The sequence below is a fragment of the Oxyura jamaicensis genome, chromosome 4, assembly GCF_011077185.1.
Source record: "Oxyura jamaicensis isolate SHBP4307 breed ruddy duck chromosome 4, BPBGC_Ojam_1.0, whole genome shotgun sequence".
NCBI lineage: Eukaryota > Metazoa > Chordata > Aves > Anseriformes > Anatidae > Oxyura > Oxyura jamaicensis.
Window position 1 is genome coordinate 18,266,727 of NC_048896.1, and position 19,070 is coordinate 18,285,796.

General features: G+C 42.1%; 2 protein-coding genes across 5 annotated transcripts in view; one reads left to right on the top strand and one right to left on the bottom strand.

Moving 5' to 3' along the window:
• Nucleotides 1-8,135, top strand: part of COL4A6 (collagen type IV alpha 6 chain) — a 132,975-nt gene extending 124,840 nt beyond the window's left edge. For both annotated transcript variants that reach the window (XM_035324641.1, XM_035324642.1), the window contains 6 exons: nt 997-1,095; nt 1,369-1,515; nt 2,455-2,571; nt 3,303-3,494; nt 3,723-4,009; nt 4,557-8,135. In XM_035324641.1, the coding sequence (XP_035180532.1) occupies nt 997-1,095; nt 1,369-1,515; nt 2,455-2,571; nt 3,303-3,494; nt 3,723-4,009; nt 4,557-4,817 (1,103 nt within the window). In that variant the 3' untranslated portion in view covers nt 4,818-8,135. The remainder of the gene's footprint in view (nt 1-996; nt 1,096-1,368; nt 1,516-2,454; nt 2,572-3,302; nt 3,495-3,722; nt 4,010-4,556) is intronic.
• On the bottom strand, nt 7,643-19,013 carry ATG4A (autophagy related 4A cysteine peptidase). 3 transcript variants are annotated; one of them, XM_035324654.1, is made up of 13 exons: nt 18,930-19,013; nt 17,725-17,835; nt 16,512-16,583; nt 15,950-16,048; nt 15,059-15,160; nt 14,440-14,512; nt 13,032-13,111; nt 12,317-12,504; nt 12,129-12,207; nt 11,119-11,264; nt 10,042-10,098; nt 8,809-8,920; nt 7,643-8,535 (listed from the first exon to the last, which is right to left on the bottom strand). In XM_035324654.1, exons 1-13 carry the CDS (start codon nt 18,937-18,939, stop codon nt 8,471-8,473), a joined length of 1,194 nt encoding a protein of 397 aa, XP_035180545.1. In that variant the 5' UTR covers nt 18,940-19,013; the 3' UTR covers nt 7,643-8,470. The 3 variants fall into 3 exon arrangements, with proteins under 3 accessions (XP_035180545.1, XP_035180546.1, XP_035180547.1); XM_035324655.1 differs by having other exon boundaries at nt 17,725-17,796; nt 18,930-19,002; XM_035324656.1 differs by having other exon boundaries at nt 17,725-17,825; nt 18,930-18,971.
• Between the last annotated feature and the right edge of the window lie 57 nt (nt 19,014-19,070).

Here is a 19,070-nt window from a genome sequence, read left to right on the forward strand (position 1 = left end):
GGGCAGCTTCTAGATCCTTCTCACAGAAGCCACCCCTATGGCCCCCTGCTACCAAAACCTTGCCACATAAACCCACTACACTAACAACCCTTTCAGTAAAGAAGTTCTTCCTAATATCCAACCTAAACCTCCCCTGGCGCAACTTTAGCCCATTCCCCCTCGTCCTGTCACCAGGCACGTGGGAGAATAGACCAACCCCCACCTCGCTACAGCCTCCCTTCAGGTACCTGTGGAGTGCGATAAGGTCGCCCCTGAGCCTCCTCTTCTCCAGGCTGAACAACCCCAGCTCCCTCAGCCGCTCCTCGTAAGCCTTGTTCTCCAGACCCCTCACCAGCCTCACTGCCCTTATCTAGGCAAGGACTGGAGATGCTGTTTCTAGAGGACCATCGCACCGATGTGTGTGCTTAGAGGCACAGCGTGGTGGATTTAGGTCTCCCAAAGAGGCTGAGAGGATTGTAGGAGTTAAAGGGATCTTGCTCTGAGCTAAGGCAGGAAGCATGTTGCTCTCCCTTTGGTCTCTACCAAACGAAACCAGAGGGCAGCTGCAAACAAGGTCTCTAACAGCAAGGTTTCAAAGGGACTGCACAGCTCAAAAGACAGGAAAGGATGGAGAACCATTGCCAGGAGAAGCTGGTATGCTGTCTGTCTGCATAGGCTGGCAACTCCCCATTGCTCTGTGCTGTGCATGGAGGTGAATTCCAAATAGAGTGCATGTATGCTCCTCAAACACTTTCCCTGGGTTACCCCATGGAAGGGGAAGAGTTCTCCCCATAACGTGTAATTATGTAGCAGTGGAAATTCTTGTCTTGAGGCTCTGCAGCCATTCTGGGCATCAAAATGGGCACAGAGCTCCGGAAGGGTCACGGTCCCCTCTGTCTCAGAACTGAAATGGTGTTCTCATTGCTGCCCTTAGTGTGTTCCTCAGTGCCTCAGCTGTGGGTCAGAACCAGGACCCCATGCTTAGCCTCTGAGGTCTTCAGCTGTGTGTCTTTGCAGGTGTAAGAGGTGAGCCTGGACTTATGGGGATGCCAGGTAAAGATGGGCCTCCAGGGGATCCTGGTTACCCTGGCCTGAAAGGTGAAATGGGCCGTCGAGGTGAGTGCCAGAGAATTTGGGACACTGTACTTTGTTGCAAAAGGTTTGGGTGGGGGAAAATTTCAGAGCTCCCGAAATAGGCTTGTTTGGGGGCTTCTTGGTTTCCTAGAGACTGACATAAATTACAAAGAACTTGACGTATCACTTTTCAGAGGGATACCCAATGCTGATGTACCAAGGCAGCTTTAATTTAAAATGCATCCCCTTTGTATTATCATCAAAGCTGTTAACCTTTTCCTGAAGTACTTACACTGTCATTTACGCTGTGTGCAGGTCTCCCTGGCCGACCAGGGGCTCCAGGTATAACCCCACAGCCAGAAGAAGTCACAGCCCCTGCAGGCTTACCTGGTCTGCCAGGGATTGATGGTGTGCCTGGCTTTGATGGAGATCCTGGGTTCCAAGGCCCGGTTGGAAAACCAGGTAAAAACACACTCAGATCACTGAAATGCTGCCTTCTGGAAGAAAAACACCTTTCTCAATGCATTAGGAAGGTTTACAGGTTTTTCTAGTAATGGAAATAATTCCAGCAAAATACATACCAATGTCATGTTTTATTAGTATTAGGATGTGCTTGATAAATGATTTTCCTGCACTTTGATAGTTTTTGAATTAAGCTTCCAGAATTAGGAGCAGCAGCATGTGGTAGAGCTGGTGTGATGCCAGCTTTGGTACTAACAGGTGGAGTCGTCCTGAAAGTGAAGAATTGTTTGTATTGTCAGTAAAATGCTGTAGCTGGAGAGGTGCTGGGAACTTCAGCCAGCACCACTGCAGTTTGTATCATTTGGCAAAATGGCTTTGTCCTGCACCAGGAATCTCCTAGGGCTCAGCAAGTGCCAGTGATGCTTTTCTTAACGCTGCCATTTATCCAGTTTTAAAAGGTTCATATTCTCCTTTATTCATGAAAACTCCTAGATGGGGAACCTCAGTGAGCATCAGTCCTTCCCCTAAATGCTGTCCTAAGCCCCGCCACAGTGAATGGATCTGTGTTGGATCCTGACTGTTGTCATCAGGTCCTCAAGTGAATTAAACGTGCAGGGAGTCAAATCTGAGAAAGCCTTTGTTAATGCTGTTGGTAAGGTGATCAGGTGCCAGGCTCTTTGGAGCAGTGCAAAGAGAAATGGGGAAATCTAATGATACCCTTAATGCTCAGTCATTACAGAAGTTGGTCAAATCTACACCCATCTGTTTCCCAGAGGAATCCCTGTATGGAGTTAGGGGTTTGTAACTACAGCTGTTTGAGTGAGCTCCCAGCATGGCCAGTGACAACAAATTTATAACCTATTTCTCTTTGTGACTGTAGCTGTAGGACTGACGGTGTTAGTGTGAAGAAATAACGATAGTAATTGTGTTTAATTTCAGGTACAAAAGGTCTGCCAGGCAGATCTGGTCTGAAAGGACGTGATGGTTTACCTGGATCGCCTGGCATCGTTGGGGATCCAGGACCTGTGGGTACCCCAGGACCACAGGGATTTGAAGGTAATTATATGATTTGGGGAAAAAAAACAATCAGTAGAATTCTGTTTGCCCCCAGGTTCTGAAGAAATCTTCCCCAACACCAAATGAATTACTTTAGGAAGACTGAGGGATGTACATGACCTTCTGTCCTGTATCTGCAGTGAAATAAATTTAATTCTCAGTGAGGAGGGTTATGTCACGTCATTGTCTACCGCTGCTGATGTTGAGCTAGGTACAACTGTGAACATCTTCTCGTTTGAATGTTTTGTGCGTGTAGGAGCCACCTTGAAGGTCTGAAACAGCAAGATGGTATTCATAGCTATCAGGGCTGGGTGGTAGAGGCACTGTGAGAGAGAGAAGCTTTGGATTCTGCCACAGATTTGTATGGCTTTTGGCCTTGCTGTGTCAAAAGAATATTACCATGAAGAGTACTAGAGTGAAAATGAATTTTTTAGGTTTTGGTTGGTGCTTTGAGATCCTCAGAATTTCTGTACCATGAGATATGTGCTAACTCTGTGGTACTAGAGTTTTTTGGGGAAAGACAGAAAATGAAGTGAGGTAGGAAATGGGTGGGTGCTATTGTGAAACGGCTGCTTTTAGAACTGGTGCATCTAGTCGGTCATACAACCATCAAAATTGGGCCTCTTCTTTATACAACGCTGACATAAACACTAGGACAGCAATGCCAAAATGAGGTACAGAGCCAGCTGATGTCCATATTGCCTGTTAGTGATTCCTCTTCTGTCTTGCAGGTGTCGCTGGAAAGCCAGGCTCGCTTGGTTTGCCGGGAATGCCGGGTCGGAGCGTGGGCGTTGGGTACACATTAGTGAAGCACAGCCAGTCAGACCAAATCCCACCTTGCCCCATAGGAATGAACAAGCTCTGGGATGGCTACAGCTTACTGTATGTGGAGGGGCAGGAAAAATCACACAACCAGGATCTTGGTGAGTTGACAGTCTTCTCTCAGGCATAAACGATGTAGGCCAGAATCCCATTTCTGATGAGCAATTTCCGTGGGTACTGCTGGAAGTTGTGGTGGAGGAAGTCTTCTTGGCCAAAATCTGTGCTGGAAGCAAATGTTATTTGTGCTGTGTTCTGCCACTCCTCACTGGTGTGTATGAGTTTGAACACTTGGCAGCTGCTTGGTGTGACTGCTGCTCCAATTCTTCCAGGTTTTGCTGGCTCCTGTTTGCCTCGCTTCAGCACCATGCCTTTTATTTACTGCAACATCAACGAAGTGTGCTACTACGCCAGCCGAAACGACAAGTCCTACTGGCTCTCCACCACTGCTCCCATCCCCATGATGCCGGTGGACAGCACGCAGATCCCCCAATACATCAGCCGCTGCTCAGTCTGTGAAGCGCCCTCGCAGGCTGTGGCCGTGCACAGCCAGGATATCACCATCCCCCAGTGTCCCCTCGGTTGGCGCAGCCTCTGGATAGGATACTCCTTCCTCATGGTAAGGATACCACTGCTGATGCAAAGGAAGCTTTAAACCTGTTTGGATCTCCTCTTTGAGATTAGGTCACTGAGGCTGAATTCTCTGGGTTATACAGGAAACTGTATGCAGGGCTGTTCTGTAGCTTCAAGTCCAGTAGTGAAACTGCAGCAGTAGTTCTGCATTGCCACAGGTACTCGTTGTGCTTCAAACCTTTAAATGCAGAAACACCAATTAAGCTACAGTGTTGTCTTAATCCCCTCTCTATTGGGACAATATTTTGTTGTGCTCTCTTAGAAGCCCATCAGTGTGAGGTTGGTGGAAAACTAAGTCAGCATTATTGTCTCCCAGTCTGCGAGTTGATTTCCTTTATGGCAGGGCTGTATGCTCAGCCTAAGTACCTTCCTTTGCTTCTTCACCTCTAGCCCCGATTCCAAACCCAGTTACAGATAGCCAAGGTATAAAGCTGGTTGCCAGTTTTACTCCTTTCAGCAACAGAACTTGAGTTACTGCCCTGTTCACCTCATTTTGTTCCTTTGAACTCATTTAAATAAACATCTTTATTTAGCACACAGCTGCTGGTGCAGAAGGTGGAGGTCAGTCCCTCGTCTCACCTGGTTCTTGCCTGGAGGATTTCCGCGCTACTCCATTCATTGAATGCAACGGTGCCAGGGGGACGTGCCATTACTTTGCAAACAAATACAGCTTCTGGCTCACGACCGTCGAACAGTCACAGCAGTTTGTCAGTGCCCCTCCCTCAGAAACCCTGAAAGCAGGACAGCTTCGAACAAGGGTGAGCCGCTGCCAGGTGTGCATGAAAAACTTGTAACAAAAACGCACAAAAATAACTCGTTACCTAAGAGTAGGTAGCACTGATGTGAAGAAGGATAAATTCAAACTGGTTTTGTGCGTGCTCAATGAATTCATCAAGACAGCCAGAATTCCACAAAAATCAAGGGTTGAGTCCAGGAGTCTGCACGCAGAGAAGGGAAGACCAGTGCTCTGAAACCTGTTTTTTGGAACATGGTGCTATGCTTTTACTTTAATGTTGTTTGGGTTATTTTTCCTCATTTATGGCTACCTCAGAAAGCCTCTGCGAGTTCCTTATTCAGACTGAAGACTAACTGCTGTCTCGTGTTATACCACTCCTCTGTCCAAGGCACACACCAGCCATCAAGAGAGACTTCTCAGAAGTTACGCTTTATGGTGTCTTTGCAAACAGTATTTGGCCTAGTGTATGGGAATGAAGACTCATTCTCCTATGAAATACAGAACTAGCTAGAATTTATAATGCATTGTAGACGACTTAGCATCAATGCCTTAAACATTAATGGTTGATAACTGACTTCATTAGGAGTCAAAAGATGAATTTGTTTTGCTTTGCTCGTTCAACAGATGGGACGTTCTTTGGCTTTTTGATAGGTGATCAACTGTAATCCAGGCTCATATCCATGGTTGACTTATAAGAGCTCTCCCAGTGAAAAATACACCTTTTGATGTGGAATCCAAAACACCCCTAGCATTCTTCATAGCTTTCTGTTGAGATATATTCCAGGTAAAATGTCTGCTTCAGGGTTTGTGCTTATCTGTGTGCAGGCAGAAACCCTTCATTATTATGAACATAAATCTTCTTTCTGAGGTAGCCTTGGCACAGTTATCTTCTAATTATTCAAGCTGTGTGTATTTAAAAAGTAGAGGCTTACTAAATAGCACGCAGGCTTATGCAAACACAGAAGAAAGCAGTTATGAGGTGTACATTTTTACTTCTGCAGCCACGATCCATTGTATTCTTCTTCTTCTAGGCTTTATTTCTGTCAGTTTAAAAAACTGTATTTCTGTTGTATGCACTGTTAAGCAGTCCCAGTTACTTTCAGGGCATAATTAAAGAGAAATGTTACTAACTGTATCATCCTTACATATTTTGAGGGAAAGCCATGAAAAAAGCAAGTGAACGTAATGTATATCATGAATTCATTTCGTTGGGCGAAAGCTGTTACCCATCTTTCTTTCTAGAGGGAAGCATACGAAAAATCCTTGTAAACTGACATTCCATGACATTTAAAAGAAGTGCCTTGAAAATACACTATCACCTTGGCATAAAGATTGTAAAGATATTTCATTTCAGAAAATTACTACTAATACAAGACCGAGACATTATTTTAAAGTGTTACTTCTTTACTAGGTTTTAGAGCTCTAGCTCTATCCAGCAAACGATTTAAGAAAGTGCTTAGTTTTAAGCAGGTAATGTTTTTACCTTGGAGGAATTTGAACAAGGTGATCGATAAGGTCACAACCCTTCCAACCCAAACAGTGGTTTTTGGATTTGGATTTTGCATAACTAGGATTTTGTAGATTATTTATATGCATAATGTGATGTTACCTTTCCAGATCAGGGTCAGAGAGCTCTGCTTATTTAAGAGCTGAATCACGGTTTAGTCTTTCCTTTAACATATTCCTACTTCTGAAAGACCTGCAACTGCTTTGGATGTATTTTGCAAATATTTTTAAGGCATTTTAACACTCCTGAGTGACAATCCTTTTGTGCACAGTATCTCATCTACTTCTTAGCTGTCCTAGCACAGACAGATCATACGGTATGTGCATCTTGGTTTAAGCAAATGCAACTTAAAAAAACTGTCTGCACCCAGTAAAGCTCACAGTTTTTTGAAAATTTCTGAAATTAACTCTGGGAAACTCCAACAGGGACTTGGTTTTATTTTTGAACATGGATGCATGCAAATGTGTGTTTTGATTATTATTTTTTTTTCCAGTATCAGAGCTTTATGCATTTTAAGTGCCAGTATCTTTAGGGAACTACCTCTCTTGCAGTAAGCTGGCTCTGTTGATACCAATACCCAACCTTCCGTCAAGTTCAACAAACCCAGCCTGTTCCTGCTCTGTTTACACATACGCTATTCTCAGTCAGGTACCGAGGGTGTGAATTCCTATCACCAGGCATTCTTCCAGCAGCCCTATTTTCAGAAGTCTGGTTACCCCAACCAGGAACACTTCTTCAAGAAGTCTGCAGGGCCTCACAAGCTTTTGCTGCATGCGGAGGGCTTGGCCCTGAAGAGTTCTTGAATCTCCTCAAAAACCATGCAGCTAATCCCTGGAGAGAGAAGGAAGAAAATTATATTTCTTTCTACATTTGTGGTTTCCAAACTGTAGTTAATAAACATTAAACAAGATTAAAGAGGATCTCGTTAACTCTTTTGTTTGAAAAAACACTGGCCCTGATCGAGAGGTGTGAGTGAGAGGAGACAGTATTCAGTATTTCTCTATGCTGTCATTTATTGGTGAAGATGAAAGTCTGCAATTCATGTTCATTACACTAGCATGACAAAATGACCACAAGTGGGACTGTCTGGTAGTGAAAAGGAACTTTAGCACGGATTAAAAATCTTTGCCTTTCTTTATTCTGAACTGTTTTTCTTATGGCTGCTAGAGAGATGCTCTGCCTTAGAAATAAAACTGCCCAGCGTGTTCTGATAAACCTGTAGAGTTAAGGCACTTCTACCAAAACAGATTTCAAAAGGCAAAAAGTCAAAGAGCAACAACTCAGTAATCTGTGTACGCTTATATATTAAGTTTTAAGATAACCTGGTTTATATTTAGTTCACACAAATTAACAAAACATAGCAGCATACAACCTAAGAAAAGCTTAAGAAATTTATTAGATGCACAGATAAAGTGCTGTAACAGAGAAACTTGTGTAAATCTATATTAAAATAAATAAGGTACAGTTAAACCACCTTTGACTCATTTTAACTCTGAAAGAAATCACCTAAGTTTTAATAATTTGAATTTTAAGGTCAAGGTGAAATATTCCATAACGGTAACAGTGGTTGTGATCTGTATCAACTACTTGAGTCTCCTGTTCCTCTTGAGGTCTCCCAGAAACAGGAAGGCTATTGCAAAATGTATACATTAGACATAGTTCCTTTTACAGAAACATTTTTGTAATAGTCTGGTTGCTCAAATACATGTTAAAATATTTAACACGGAAACAATTTTCTCCTGATCCAGTCGATCTTTTAAACAAGACAATGTATTTTTCCTATGATGCAGCCCACAGGAGGGAACAGAAGTAAACATCCTCCTTAACTGAAGACTGTTTTGCTTTAAGAATTAAACTATTGCATTATTATATGAGAGCAAGAAATATCCATTTGGGTTATCCCTTTCTCCAAACATAGTGCCCAGTGATACACGTAGTTTTGCCTTAATCTCAAAGGCCTGTTTGTCTTCAGGTAAGATACATTAAAAAGAGATTCCCTTTAAGCATCTTATCACAAGATCTCTTACTGCCTTTCCATCCGGGGAAGCTTGTGTGTTAAACTGCCGTTGGAGTTTTGGATACTACTGGGTTTCTGTGCTCTGTTATCCATAACTTCAGGCACTTTGGGGCTAACATGGCTGTTTAAGTCAATGCAATAATATTACCAATATACTCAATACTCAGAAGAGTCACCACAGTTTCCTTCACACACTCAGGATTTCAAATTCTTCTTCCAATTCAAATAGCTTGTCAGTAGATTCAATGAGTTCTGTAAAAAAATTAAAAGATAAAGAAAAAAATGCTTCTAAAGACATGCCTGATTTTGTTTACTTGAAAAAAAATATCGAAAGACGCATTCCAGAAAATTATTTTGTAAGAGTGAAAAAAAATCTGTGCTAGCAATTGTATGGCTTGTTTGGATACATGCCTGATATATATTGCTTGACACTTACAAAGGATAGTTACTCTACCTGTGATTATTCTTTACTTTGCTAACGAGGAACATTACATTGCACAACTGTGCTTTTAATCAGTGCCTTACCTGCTCCTGTGGTTGTCACTTCTGGTTTTGTTGGAGGTATGAAAGGAGGCCAGTGTGGTGGGTGCTTCTGGACCAGCTCAAACATCCGTAGACTCTGCTGCTTTAGAATCTCCTGAAGACAGAATACTTTCATTTTAAAAGATGGCTCAGGAGAAGCTTCAAACACAAAACGTGTCTGCTTAACTGAAAACATTTTTTAATTATGTATGTATGTCCATCAGGAAAAAAAAGGCTTTATGCAGCCATCCTGTGAAATCCATGCACCGTGGTCTCTGTAATGCTTCCCTAGTTAAAAACACATCTGGAAGACAGATCTCTTGAACTGTACTACAAATTATCAGTCTTATAATTAGCTTTGGTATCTACACACCTGTAATTTTGCTTACATGTAGCAAGCACACCAGGAATGTACAATATTTTCTGCTTTTTAAAAGAAAGTTACTCGCATAGAACTCTCTCTTCTCAAGTTTTCTGTTGATCAATAGCACAAAAGACAGATCTATCAGCTCCTCAAAAAAAAAACAGATTTTGAAGGACAGGTTTTGGTCAGGAGAAAATTTGTTCCTGAAGCCAAATGCTATTCCTCTTCAAAGAGATGTTACCTCCTGTCCTGTATTTCAGTTATTTACAAGCTGTTTTCCTTAGCTGATTTTTTTTTAATAAATGCCTTTAGAGGTTGATGGTACTTGACATTCAGATGTCTGTTGCTTAGATTAACACCTGCATGCAGAAATATCCTCAAGTCTGTTTCCTGTGGCAGCCAGCACCTTCTGTTCTCCCTAGATCAGCAGGAGCTAGAGACCTTTAGCACTTATAGAATCAGATCTTCAAGATACCAGGGACTAACAGTCTAGAACACGCAATATGTTATGTCAAACAATAAAAAAGGATCAGGAAGCAACTCATTTATAAGAAGTCACTACAATATGGCAGTTAAAACTTAGTCATTTAGTAAGAATTAGAAGTTAAAAGCAAGTGTCCCCCAATAACATAGTAGTGCTAAGAAACCCTTCAAGGTTTTCCAACTGGCCGGGTCTGTGGCTGGTAAAGGGCTGAACAATTTCTGATTAGCAATTCCGTAGTCCTGTCTTACCCTGATGCTTTAATTCGTTCTTCTCTATGGCTCATACAATTTGTATACAAAGGAAAACGCAAGGGGAAGTTCCATTTTACAAGAAACAGACAGTAAGACTTTATAAGGAACAAATCAAGATGCTAAGTTCCCACTCTTACCTTTTGTACAAGAGTGCACCAGTTATCAAAATCACATTCTTCTTTGCAAAAGAAGCCCTGAGGGGAAAAAACAAACACACAGAGTTTTACCGTTGGAGATGGTAAGTACGTGGTACCAGCAGGTAAGGCAGTTTGACCTCTGATACTCTAATACCCCGTATGATCACTAAATATAAGACTCAAAATATGTGGCAGCTCCTGGGAGAGAACCCGAGGGGAGAACAAGGCCCTGCAAACCCTAACGAAATAGTCAACCAACAAATAGCAGCAGCTCCCGTGTGCTCCATGGAGCGCCACCCGGTTCCTACAGTCCAGGTATCAGCAGAAGCTGCAACCTCTTAGATGATGGACCACCTAAGGAACATCTCCACTCTGGTATCTATACTGAAAATATTGCTCTTCATTATGATTTTGTCTGTCTCACCACATCAGTCCACATTTTGCACAGTTACATAGTTAAGTAAGTATTTAAAAAGAAAATGAAGAAAATACTTTCTAAAAAGCAGCAGTATTAAAAAACTGGTGTGTGAATGAATGAAAGATACTGGTATCTTTACAGATTAAAGCTTTAGAAACACATCCCACCGGTGACAACTGCCAATATCCCAATCACAGGATACCGGCATGGGATCAGATCCAATTTTTTCAAATACCACGGTACCCCTGTGACATTTGGGGTGAATTCTACAAATAATTCCACTTACTTAAACATCTTTAAATTATGATATAAAGTAAGCTGAAGTAACTTGTCTAGAGGTGACCAAACATAAAGTAGTGATAGAATAAAACAAGTAAACCTGTTTCAGTTCCTTGCTCTGACCATTATAATGCCTCTTGAAAGAAGTAAAAGCTGCCCAGTAAAGAAAATGAAGTGAGCTACCTACAGTACAGACAGTTCCCCACTTGCCCTAAGATTCGTGTACTCTATGTAGTTACGTACAAACTATTGTGTGTTGATCACAGAAGACAGCTTTGTGATCTTGGGTCTGTTCAAGGAGATGCGTGCCTGCCCTTACCAATACAGAGAGGCATTACTTTGAGATGAAGTATACGCATTCAAGGTTTCCTGACACCTACTAAAGCTACTGAAGGGTCCAAATTCATGATCTTCATTCTGTGCGGGGCTTCCTGGCAGTGGAAACTCTCATCGTCAACTGTGCCATTTTCTTCTGAATCTACAAAGCTTTGAGTGGTGTGAGGGTCCAAATAGATCAGCTCATTGCCTGGATGGGTAAAATGCGTATGTTAAAAAGAAGCAAGTGACGTTAATAAGCACTTGGTTCAGAACAGTAAAATAGAAATCAGCTTGCCATCGCAGTCAATATTATCTAGACTTTCCAGCTAGGGAGTCTTTAAGAGAAGCAGGAGGTTTAGACACGATGTTTCCCACGGGGTATTTAGTATAACTTCCTATTGCGACCTTTTACTGCAATTTTTTGGTTGGTTACATTCTGTCACATACTTCTCTTTTTCCATGTGAGATCCAGTACATTTTTTTTTAAATCTCAAGTGTTACAATCCCTAACGTTGCACAGATTAAAAGGTACAGGATGTTCACAGATGCAATCCGTAATCCCGTTAGGCATTCATTCAGAAATTGGAACAACAAAGCCTAACTAGAACAGGTTAGGTTTAACAAAACAAAATAGGGTTGCAAAATTTTGGCCCAAACTGGGGTGAAATCTGAAGGAATGCATTTTAAGTTAATTAGAGCAATACTTGATAAAAGAAGATATGCAAGAAGGTGAAAAAGAAGTGCTATCAGAAAAAGTTTTGAAATACAAGAAAATAAAAGTGACATTTGACCAACACACTTGTCAAATGCTATCAGCTATTCTTAGTATGTTGCTCTTGTTTATGTCATCACTTATTTTTACATCTAGCTTTGCTGTTAACTTTCTGCTCCTGCTAAGGATCATATCATACAGTTTCTGAAGTATTTTAGATATGTTTCTTCATTTATTTTGTTCTATTCTCATTTTTCTTTAGTTCTAGAGGTTCATGCTTAATCTCCTTACTATTTCCCCTTCAAAAAATGTTCTCTTTTGATCACCTCCGCATTTGGAATAAGTTTCTTTGTTCCTTACCTAAAAATCCTATGAAATAATAGGCATTATTTGGTTTCCCTCCTAATGCTCCCAAAGACTGTGGCATCTTAAAGCATTCCTAGGAGTTCAAAAGGAATAAAGGAAATTGTAATTCATTTGTTTACTGACATCACAGATACCCGAACTTATTTGACAGTAACAAGCACTGAATTGAAAGAAAACCTTACTTTAAATGCATCAATATATACTGGATTTATGTGATTTATCCCTAGTCGTAGAGGTATAATAAGCAAGAGGGGTTTCCAGCCTGCGCAGAGTCCTGCTGTGTTCTTGTTTCGGCCAAGAGCACTTCTGTGCAAATGTGCACTGCTGTGGGACGCACTGCTGCTCTGAGGAGGGGACCAGCACATTTTTTCTGCGGGAATAAAACCAGAAATCAGTCAATGCACAGAGGAACACAAAGCAGATCTTCCTCTCAGTAGTGAATTAAGCTAGTTTGCCAGAGATCTTTATAGGGCACCCAAGACAAAACGAGCAGGGCATGGCAATTACAGCTATTTAGTAGAAGTAATTCTAGCAGACAGTATGTGCTGGCATGTTCAAGTGAGACGTTAGATAAACGATTGGGGGATGCCAATTTAAGACTGCAGTGACACGTACTATTAATGTTATTAATACTGTCAAGCTTTGCCCATAAAGCGCCATAAAAATGAAATGGCAGAAATGACGACAGCAGAAATTCTTCAAGGAGCTCTTCACATCCAATGATGGGAGCACAAAGTTGGCATCAGGGACCAAAAAACAACTGAGTTTGTATGTCCTTGTTCCCTTTTCTTACCCTGGCAAGACGAATGGCCCCCAAGTATTTGTTCATGTTTAGATATGTTCTGGCAAATGGAATCAAATCAGAAACTGTTACCAGAAAACTGATGTTTCACTTACTGATGTCTTCAATGACCACCGTATTGTCCATAGATACATAAACTGCTAATGAATTCCATTCATCAAATAAAGCAAGCTTCCTAGAAAACATTAAGGTACTAATTAATGTAAACTAGTTGGATCAAAAGGGTAGCTTTACACTCAGAACAATTGGATGATTTTTTTAAATGTTTTGTGTTTTTTTTTCTTAAGAAAAAAACATACTTCCTCCATTTTTTTAAAGTCTCCATGTAAGAAAAACAAAAGTTTAAATATTAAATGTTTGGTATCTTTAGAAAAATAGGTACTGAGTGGTACCAGGAAAAACATAAGCACTGTACCATGTGCAAACTGTTTTGCCTTATTGCCAGCTGCAGTGATAGTAACAGCTCAACCACATCATTAAGTTTATTACTTTTTATTGCACTTAACAGTCTCTGCAATGGGTTCTTGCCCAATTGTGTCTTTTATCGTCTGGAAAAGAAAAAAAAAATCCTATGCCAGTTTTGCACATTACTTTTTGCTTAAGAAGTTCCACTGAATTCAGTGGAATTACTTCTGCTTGAGCCTGAATGCACAGCAGAAATGGGGCATTAAAAGCTAAATCAGCTAAGGGCTTGGGGCGCTAAAACTTAGGTGGGAGACAGCAGCACACAGGTTTATGTCTACTTCTGTAAAATCCAAACCTTTGGGGAAGGGAGCTACACTCAAGCTGCACAGGCAAAATTAGCTGTTTAAAATAAGCCAGAAAGAACTGGGTGTGAGCGCTACACCATGAAAAACTTGGCCATGAGAGATCTGGAGTCCCGGGCATGCTTCAGCTCCCCTCCCTCTTCAGATCATGTGCCTGTTCCAGGGTGTCAAAGACTTGTTGCTGAGCTCGCAGGACCTGTAGCCTAGCCTCTGCATGAGGTAAGACACCTCCACGTACCTCTGGAGAACCGAGCAGCTTCAGTTCCTTTAAGTGTGGCTCCCAGACTATGAGGAGCTGCCCATCTTTATACAGAAGCCTTGCTCAGAAAGGGAGGAACTGCAGCTCAGCCGAGGTGGCTTCCCTCTGATGTTTCACACCACCACTCTGACCTACACGGTGGCACTCTTGACCTGCCAGAGCTGGGCCACTGTGCAGAAAGGAATCTGTGGTGTGACTGGTGAGGGCACGCAGACGGCATAGCAGGAGAGACCTTCCTGCAGTTTCTTTTTCCCAGGCTCTTCCTTTATTAAAATTTAGAGCTCACCCATTCCCAACTCAGTACCTGCACACCGAGCTTTAGCATCATCATATTCCATGCTGCACTTGTAAACAGATGGCAAGTACATTCCTGACTGTGGGACAGTGGGAGATGCAGCCTTCAAAACGCTGCCTGGGCCTTATCGTGGCTGCCCCAGGGGAGCATGTTCTGAATGAGACTGGTATGATCTCACTTACTTTAGTACTTGAGCAACTGTATTTGGTCCAAACCATTCTCCAATTGACTTCCCCTCTCCAACACCCATCTGTGCTGTTTATATGGTGAAAAAAAAGACACATGTACACAAAATCAAAGGAAAACGAGACCATAAAGAATGTGGTAACAATATACAGTAAATACCATGACTGCCAAACATTCTAGAGTAACTGCAATCTGTATTTAGCAATAACAATTATTTTCTCAATCTATGCTCTTTTCAAAACTTAATGAGTGCTAGTTTCTTTAATAAACAAAAGATTTCTAAACTATAATGAGAATTACAAATGTTAGTGCCCTTTATTACTAATGACAGCAATAAGCTACAAGACTGTCTATTCTAACATTACTGACTGGTACCCAAGGCTTACATCGTTTATCAAGAGCTAGATTCTAGTACATGGCTTTATTTAGGTCTCAGTGAATGTTTCTGTGCTACTAGACTTTGCACGCATCTGCATACATTTTTATTTTTATATAAGCATATACATTGGCTTCATATCCACTTTTTTAAATTATGAATTAATATATTGCAAATTAGTGATTCAACACAGTAGAAATTGCAGTGGAAAAAACCTGAAAGTTTATGTTTGTTCTTACCCATCTGGTGGATTGAATAACAGCAATCCTTCCTGTCGAGAAAGCATCGTAGGATTCTGTGATACTCTTCTGGTTGTTTTTTGTGTTTTTCCCATTGCCAATCTGAAAGGAAAAATTGATAGAGAATAAAAAATGGTGATGTTTTCATTATACTGATCAAATGTCTAGAGAGTAGAAAGCCTTACAATGAGATGTTAAAAGACATCTCGATTCATCTCTAATATTTACATGTTGTTTAGAGCTCCTAGAATCCAAAGCTTGTTATTTATTATCAAGCTGCCCTTTATCATCATAGGCTAGATTGTAAAAACAGGAAAAATAAAACAAAGATGTTGACTGCAAACATATTCCGACCAATCATGGTGAGCATTGATAGCTATTCCAGTATCTATGAGCTTTCGAGATTATTTAAAACTACAGGCTGTGTTTAGACCTTGTTGGATTTGTAAGCACCCATAAATAAAAATATAAGATCCATACAGGAAGTCCAAACGCTGAACTGGCAGCATCCTGGGATGTGACAGGCTGATAGAGGCTTAAGAGCTTGCACCGGGGGGTTTGGACCTCCTGCAGGTGACAGGTGAGCAGTGAAGAGAAGGGTAAGAGCTCTGTCTCATGGTGGCAGGTTTTCCCTTGGCCTTAACTTGGGAGTTACAATAAAAGGTTTATAAAGTAACGGCAACAGGATTCCCCATTTGTTCTCCTTCTACGCCTATTTCTCTGCTTAAGGCTGAGATGATTTCACCCAGCTGGACAAGAATTAATTCTTTAGGAACTGTTACCAGGGCATCAAAGAAAGTCTCACTAATAAATTCAGCTTTGTGCTTTTAATGGAGTACTACGAAGAAGTGTCTGCAGACAATACAAAGTTCCCTCAGGACCAGCACTCACCTCTCCCTAAGTGTCTGCAGATCAGTGCTTGGGCCAGCATCATCTGCCCGCATCGCAGCATACATCCCCAGCCAGCGTCCGACGAAGGACCCGTGCCTCCTGTTGGGAAAGTTCATCACAGTCAGTACAGGCTTTCAACTGGGTGCAGCACCATGGAGGACATTTCAGTGTGCTAGAAAATAGCTAGGGCTGTTGAAGCCTCCATGCACTGTCCTACAGATAAAAGGCACAGAGCAAGACTTTTTGGTTCCGTGGTGTTGGTCTAATTCTAATCTCTACATTGCACAAATAAACAAAATTCATTTATTCCTTGTGGAGCTGACTTACTCTTCATTCTTCAAGCAACATTCACAAACGATTTACTGCATGCTATACAACACGATGACCTGATTATGTACAGACATAAATAAACACTGATCTTAATAATCTTCGTGTTTGCATAAACAGTTAAAATGATGCTCAAAATGTTCTAATACTCTAGAAATACCTTCCCAGCCTACGACGCCATCACTTATCTTGCTATTTAATTTAGAACAAGGCAGTAGATCTGCCGTATACTCACCGATAGGCGAAAACTTTCTTCTATACGTAAACCACAGACGAGCACTTATATCCAACAATAACTTAGATTTATCTGGAATATTTTTAAAAGGAAAGAAATCATTAAAACAAACTTTTAAAGCTGGAGAATTCTAGCTTTCCCTACATAGTCAGTATACAGAGTGCATGGAAGCCTCCTGTTAGCTTGTACATAGAAGATATTTAATACTTAAAATATCTTTTAGCTGTTAAAACCTGAGAGCTTTTGTGGACTTATAATTAAAGTTGAATTATTATAAATGAAATAATTATTAGGCAATGAAGCTTGAAAAGGTGTTTGGGATGACTACGTCCAGTTTGACTGAAACAACAACGGAGAACTATGTCCTCAGGAAAGAACTGGTAAAGCGAGTTAAGGTGAAGAATTTCTACGTGCAAAACAACACAGAATTAGGCATTACCTCCAAACCCAACACAATGTCATTTCTAGAAAAGATTAATAATATTAAGTTTAATTTATTTTTTCTAATAAATGTGCTTAAAGAATTCTCCCAAAGGCTCTCAAAGGTTTCTTAAGGATCTGACCTGCTGCTCAGACCCACTGCCCATTTCAAGGCATCGTTCAGCCAGCCCAAGCTGGACACGGCACCCTCGGATGTCCTCATACCAAGGCTGCATCAATGGCCACTGCCTCTGACAGGTAACATGGGACTGTGCCCCTGTCCCATCCCCAAGAAACAAAACCAATTTCTGAAACCTGATTTGTGTATGATGTATAAATACATCACCCTGCAGTGACCGTTAGGCAATGTGTTTCTCTTTAGCAAAATACAGTACGTGCCCCAGTTTTACTATTATTATTACTATTATTATTTTCAAATCTCACTTTAATTGCAGATAGCAGACTGCATACAGCACCCCCCCAGAGAAAATAACGTTAGCAATACCAGATATTTCCTCAAAGTTTTGTTGTCTATTTAAATCATTAAACATCTGAAGGTAAGAAGTGACCAGATAGTTTCTGCCCTAAGTATGATCTCTTTGCATGAACTATGACGGACAGTAAAGTTCTGATGTCATATTAGGAGGAATACCATTATTCGTACTTGGTTTCTTGTTTATAGGGGAAAAAAAAAAGCTTCTCTCATGAGACATTTAAGGAATGGAAGGAAATCAGGAGCTGCTGCTCTATCTGTGAACGCTGTACAGATTTTACAGATGAATTTTACAGATACCTGCATTTAGGTGGTGTTGCCTTCCTAGAATCCACACCGGCTCATCAGTTTCTGGAAATTCTTCTAAGTAGTCTGACAAAATAGTGATCTGGTTTTCATACCTAGATAAAACTGAACAGGAATACAGGAACATTCAACCCCCAATCCATCCCCTCCTCCTTTCATGCACACCTTTGAGTTCTTAGACTGAGCTATTGCAGCTTCGCAGCCTTTGGATCCTCTGAACCCTGCTGCCAGCTGTGTTTACACTTTCCCTTGACAGCTGAGCTATCCAATGACTTGGCTGGTTTATATGTTGCTCCTCAGCAACTTCTGAGAGAATAACATGGCTGACACCGTGATCACAAGCAGCCTGACTGAAGCCGGCAGCAGAAGTTCAGGATTACTGCAGCGAGGGGAAGATGTAACCCAGGGAAATGAGGAAAGGGAGGACTGCAGGCGTCCAGGCTGGTGTGTCTGTGATAGATGTACATGCGGTGCTGCTCAGAGCGATTACGTCCCCGTGCTTAATGGGAAGCATGTGAAAAGTGTTAGCGGGGCTGGGTTTTGCTTTCCTAGCCAGAGACTGGAAACACTTCAGGGAAAAAAAAAGGGTATTCAACTTCAGATCTGTTGCTGGCTGTAGAGTAACAGGGGATAACTGACAGTACTGAAGGAAGGCTGTTTTTTTTTAGATAATTAAAGCAGCATTTGGTGGAAGAGCGAAAGAGGCCTTTGATGGTTATCTTTTAGATAACAACCTTAAAATGCTGCTAAAAAATTGTAAGTGGAAAGCGAAAGCAACGGCGATCATTTGCTCTGCAAGTCCAGGCACACATATGTGGTATAGGCAGCGCATCGCCAGGCGAGCACGGGGGGGGGGCGCTTGTGTACAAGCCAGCACCAGTGACCCCCAGTCCCTCCCAGTCTCCCCAGTCCTTCTCAGTTTCTCCCAATCCCCCCCAGTTTCCCTAATACCCCCAGTCCCTCCCAGTCCCCCCCAGTCTCTCCCAGTCTCACCAGTTACCCCCAGCCCCCCCAGTTCCCCCAGTCCCTCCCAGGCCCCCCCAGTTCCCTTACCCCCCCCCCCAGTCCCTTCACAGTCTTCCCAGTGCCCCCCAGTTCCCACAGCCCCCTCAGTTCCCCCCCAGTTCTCCCCAGCTCCCCCAATTTCCCCCAGTCCCCCGCATTCACCTCAGCGGCGCCCACCCCCCGCCGCCCCTCACCTGACTCCATCCTCCCGCTGCCACCATCTTCCTCCTCCTCCTCCTCCTCCTCCTCCTCGCCCCGACACGGAGGCACGCCACAGCGGCCGCGCGGTGCACGCTGGGAGCTGTAGTCCCGCCGCCCGAGGAGCGCGGCGCCGC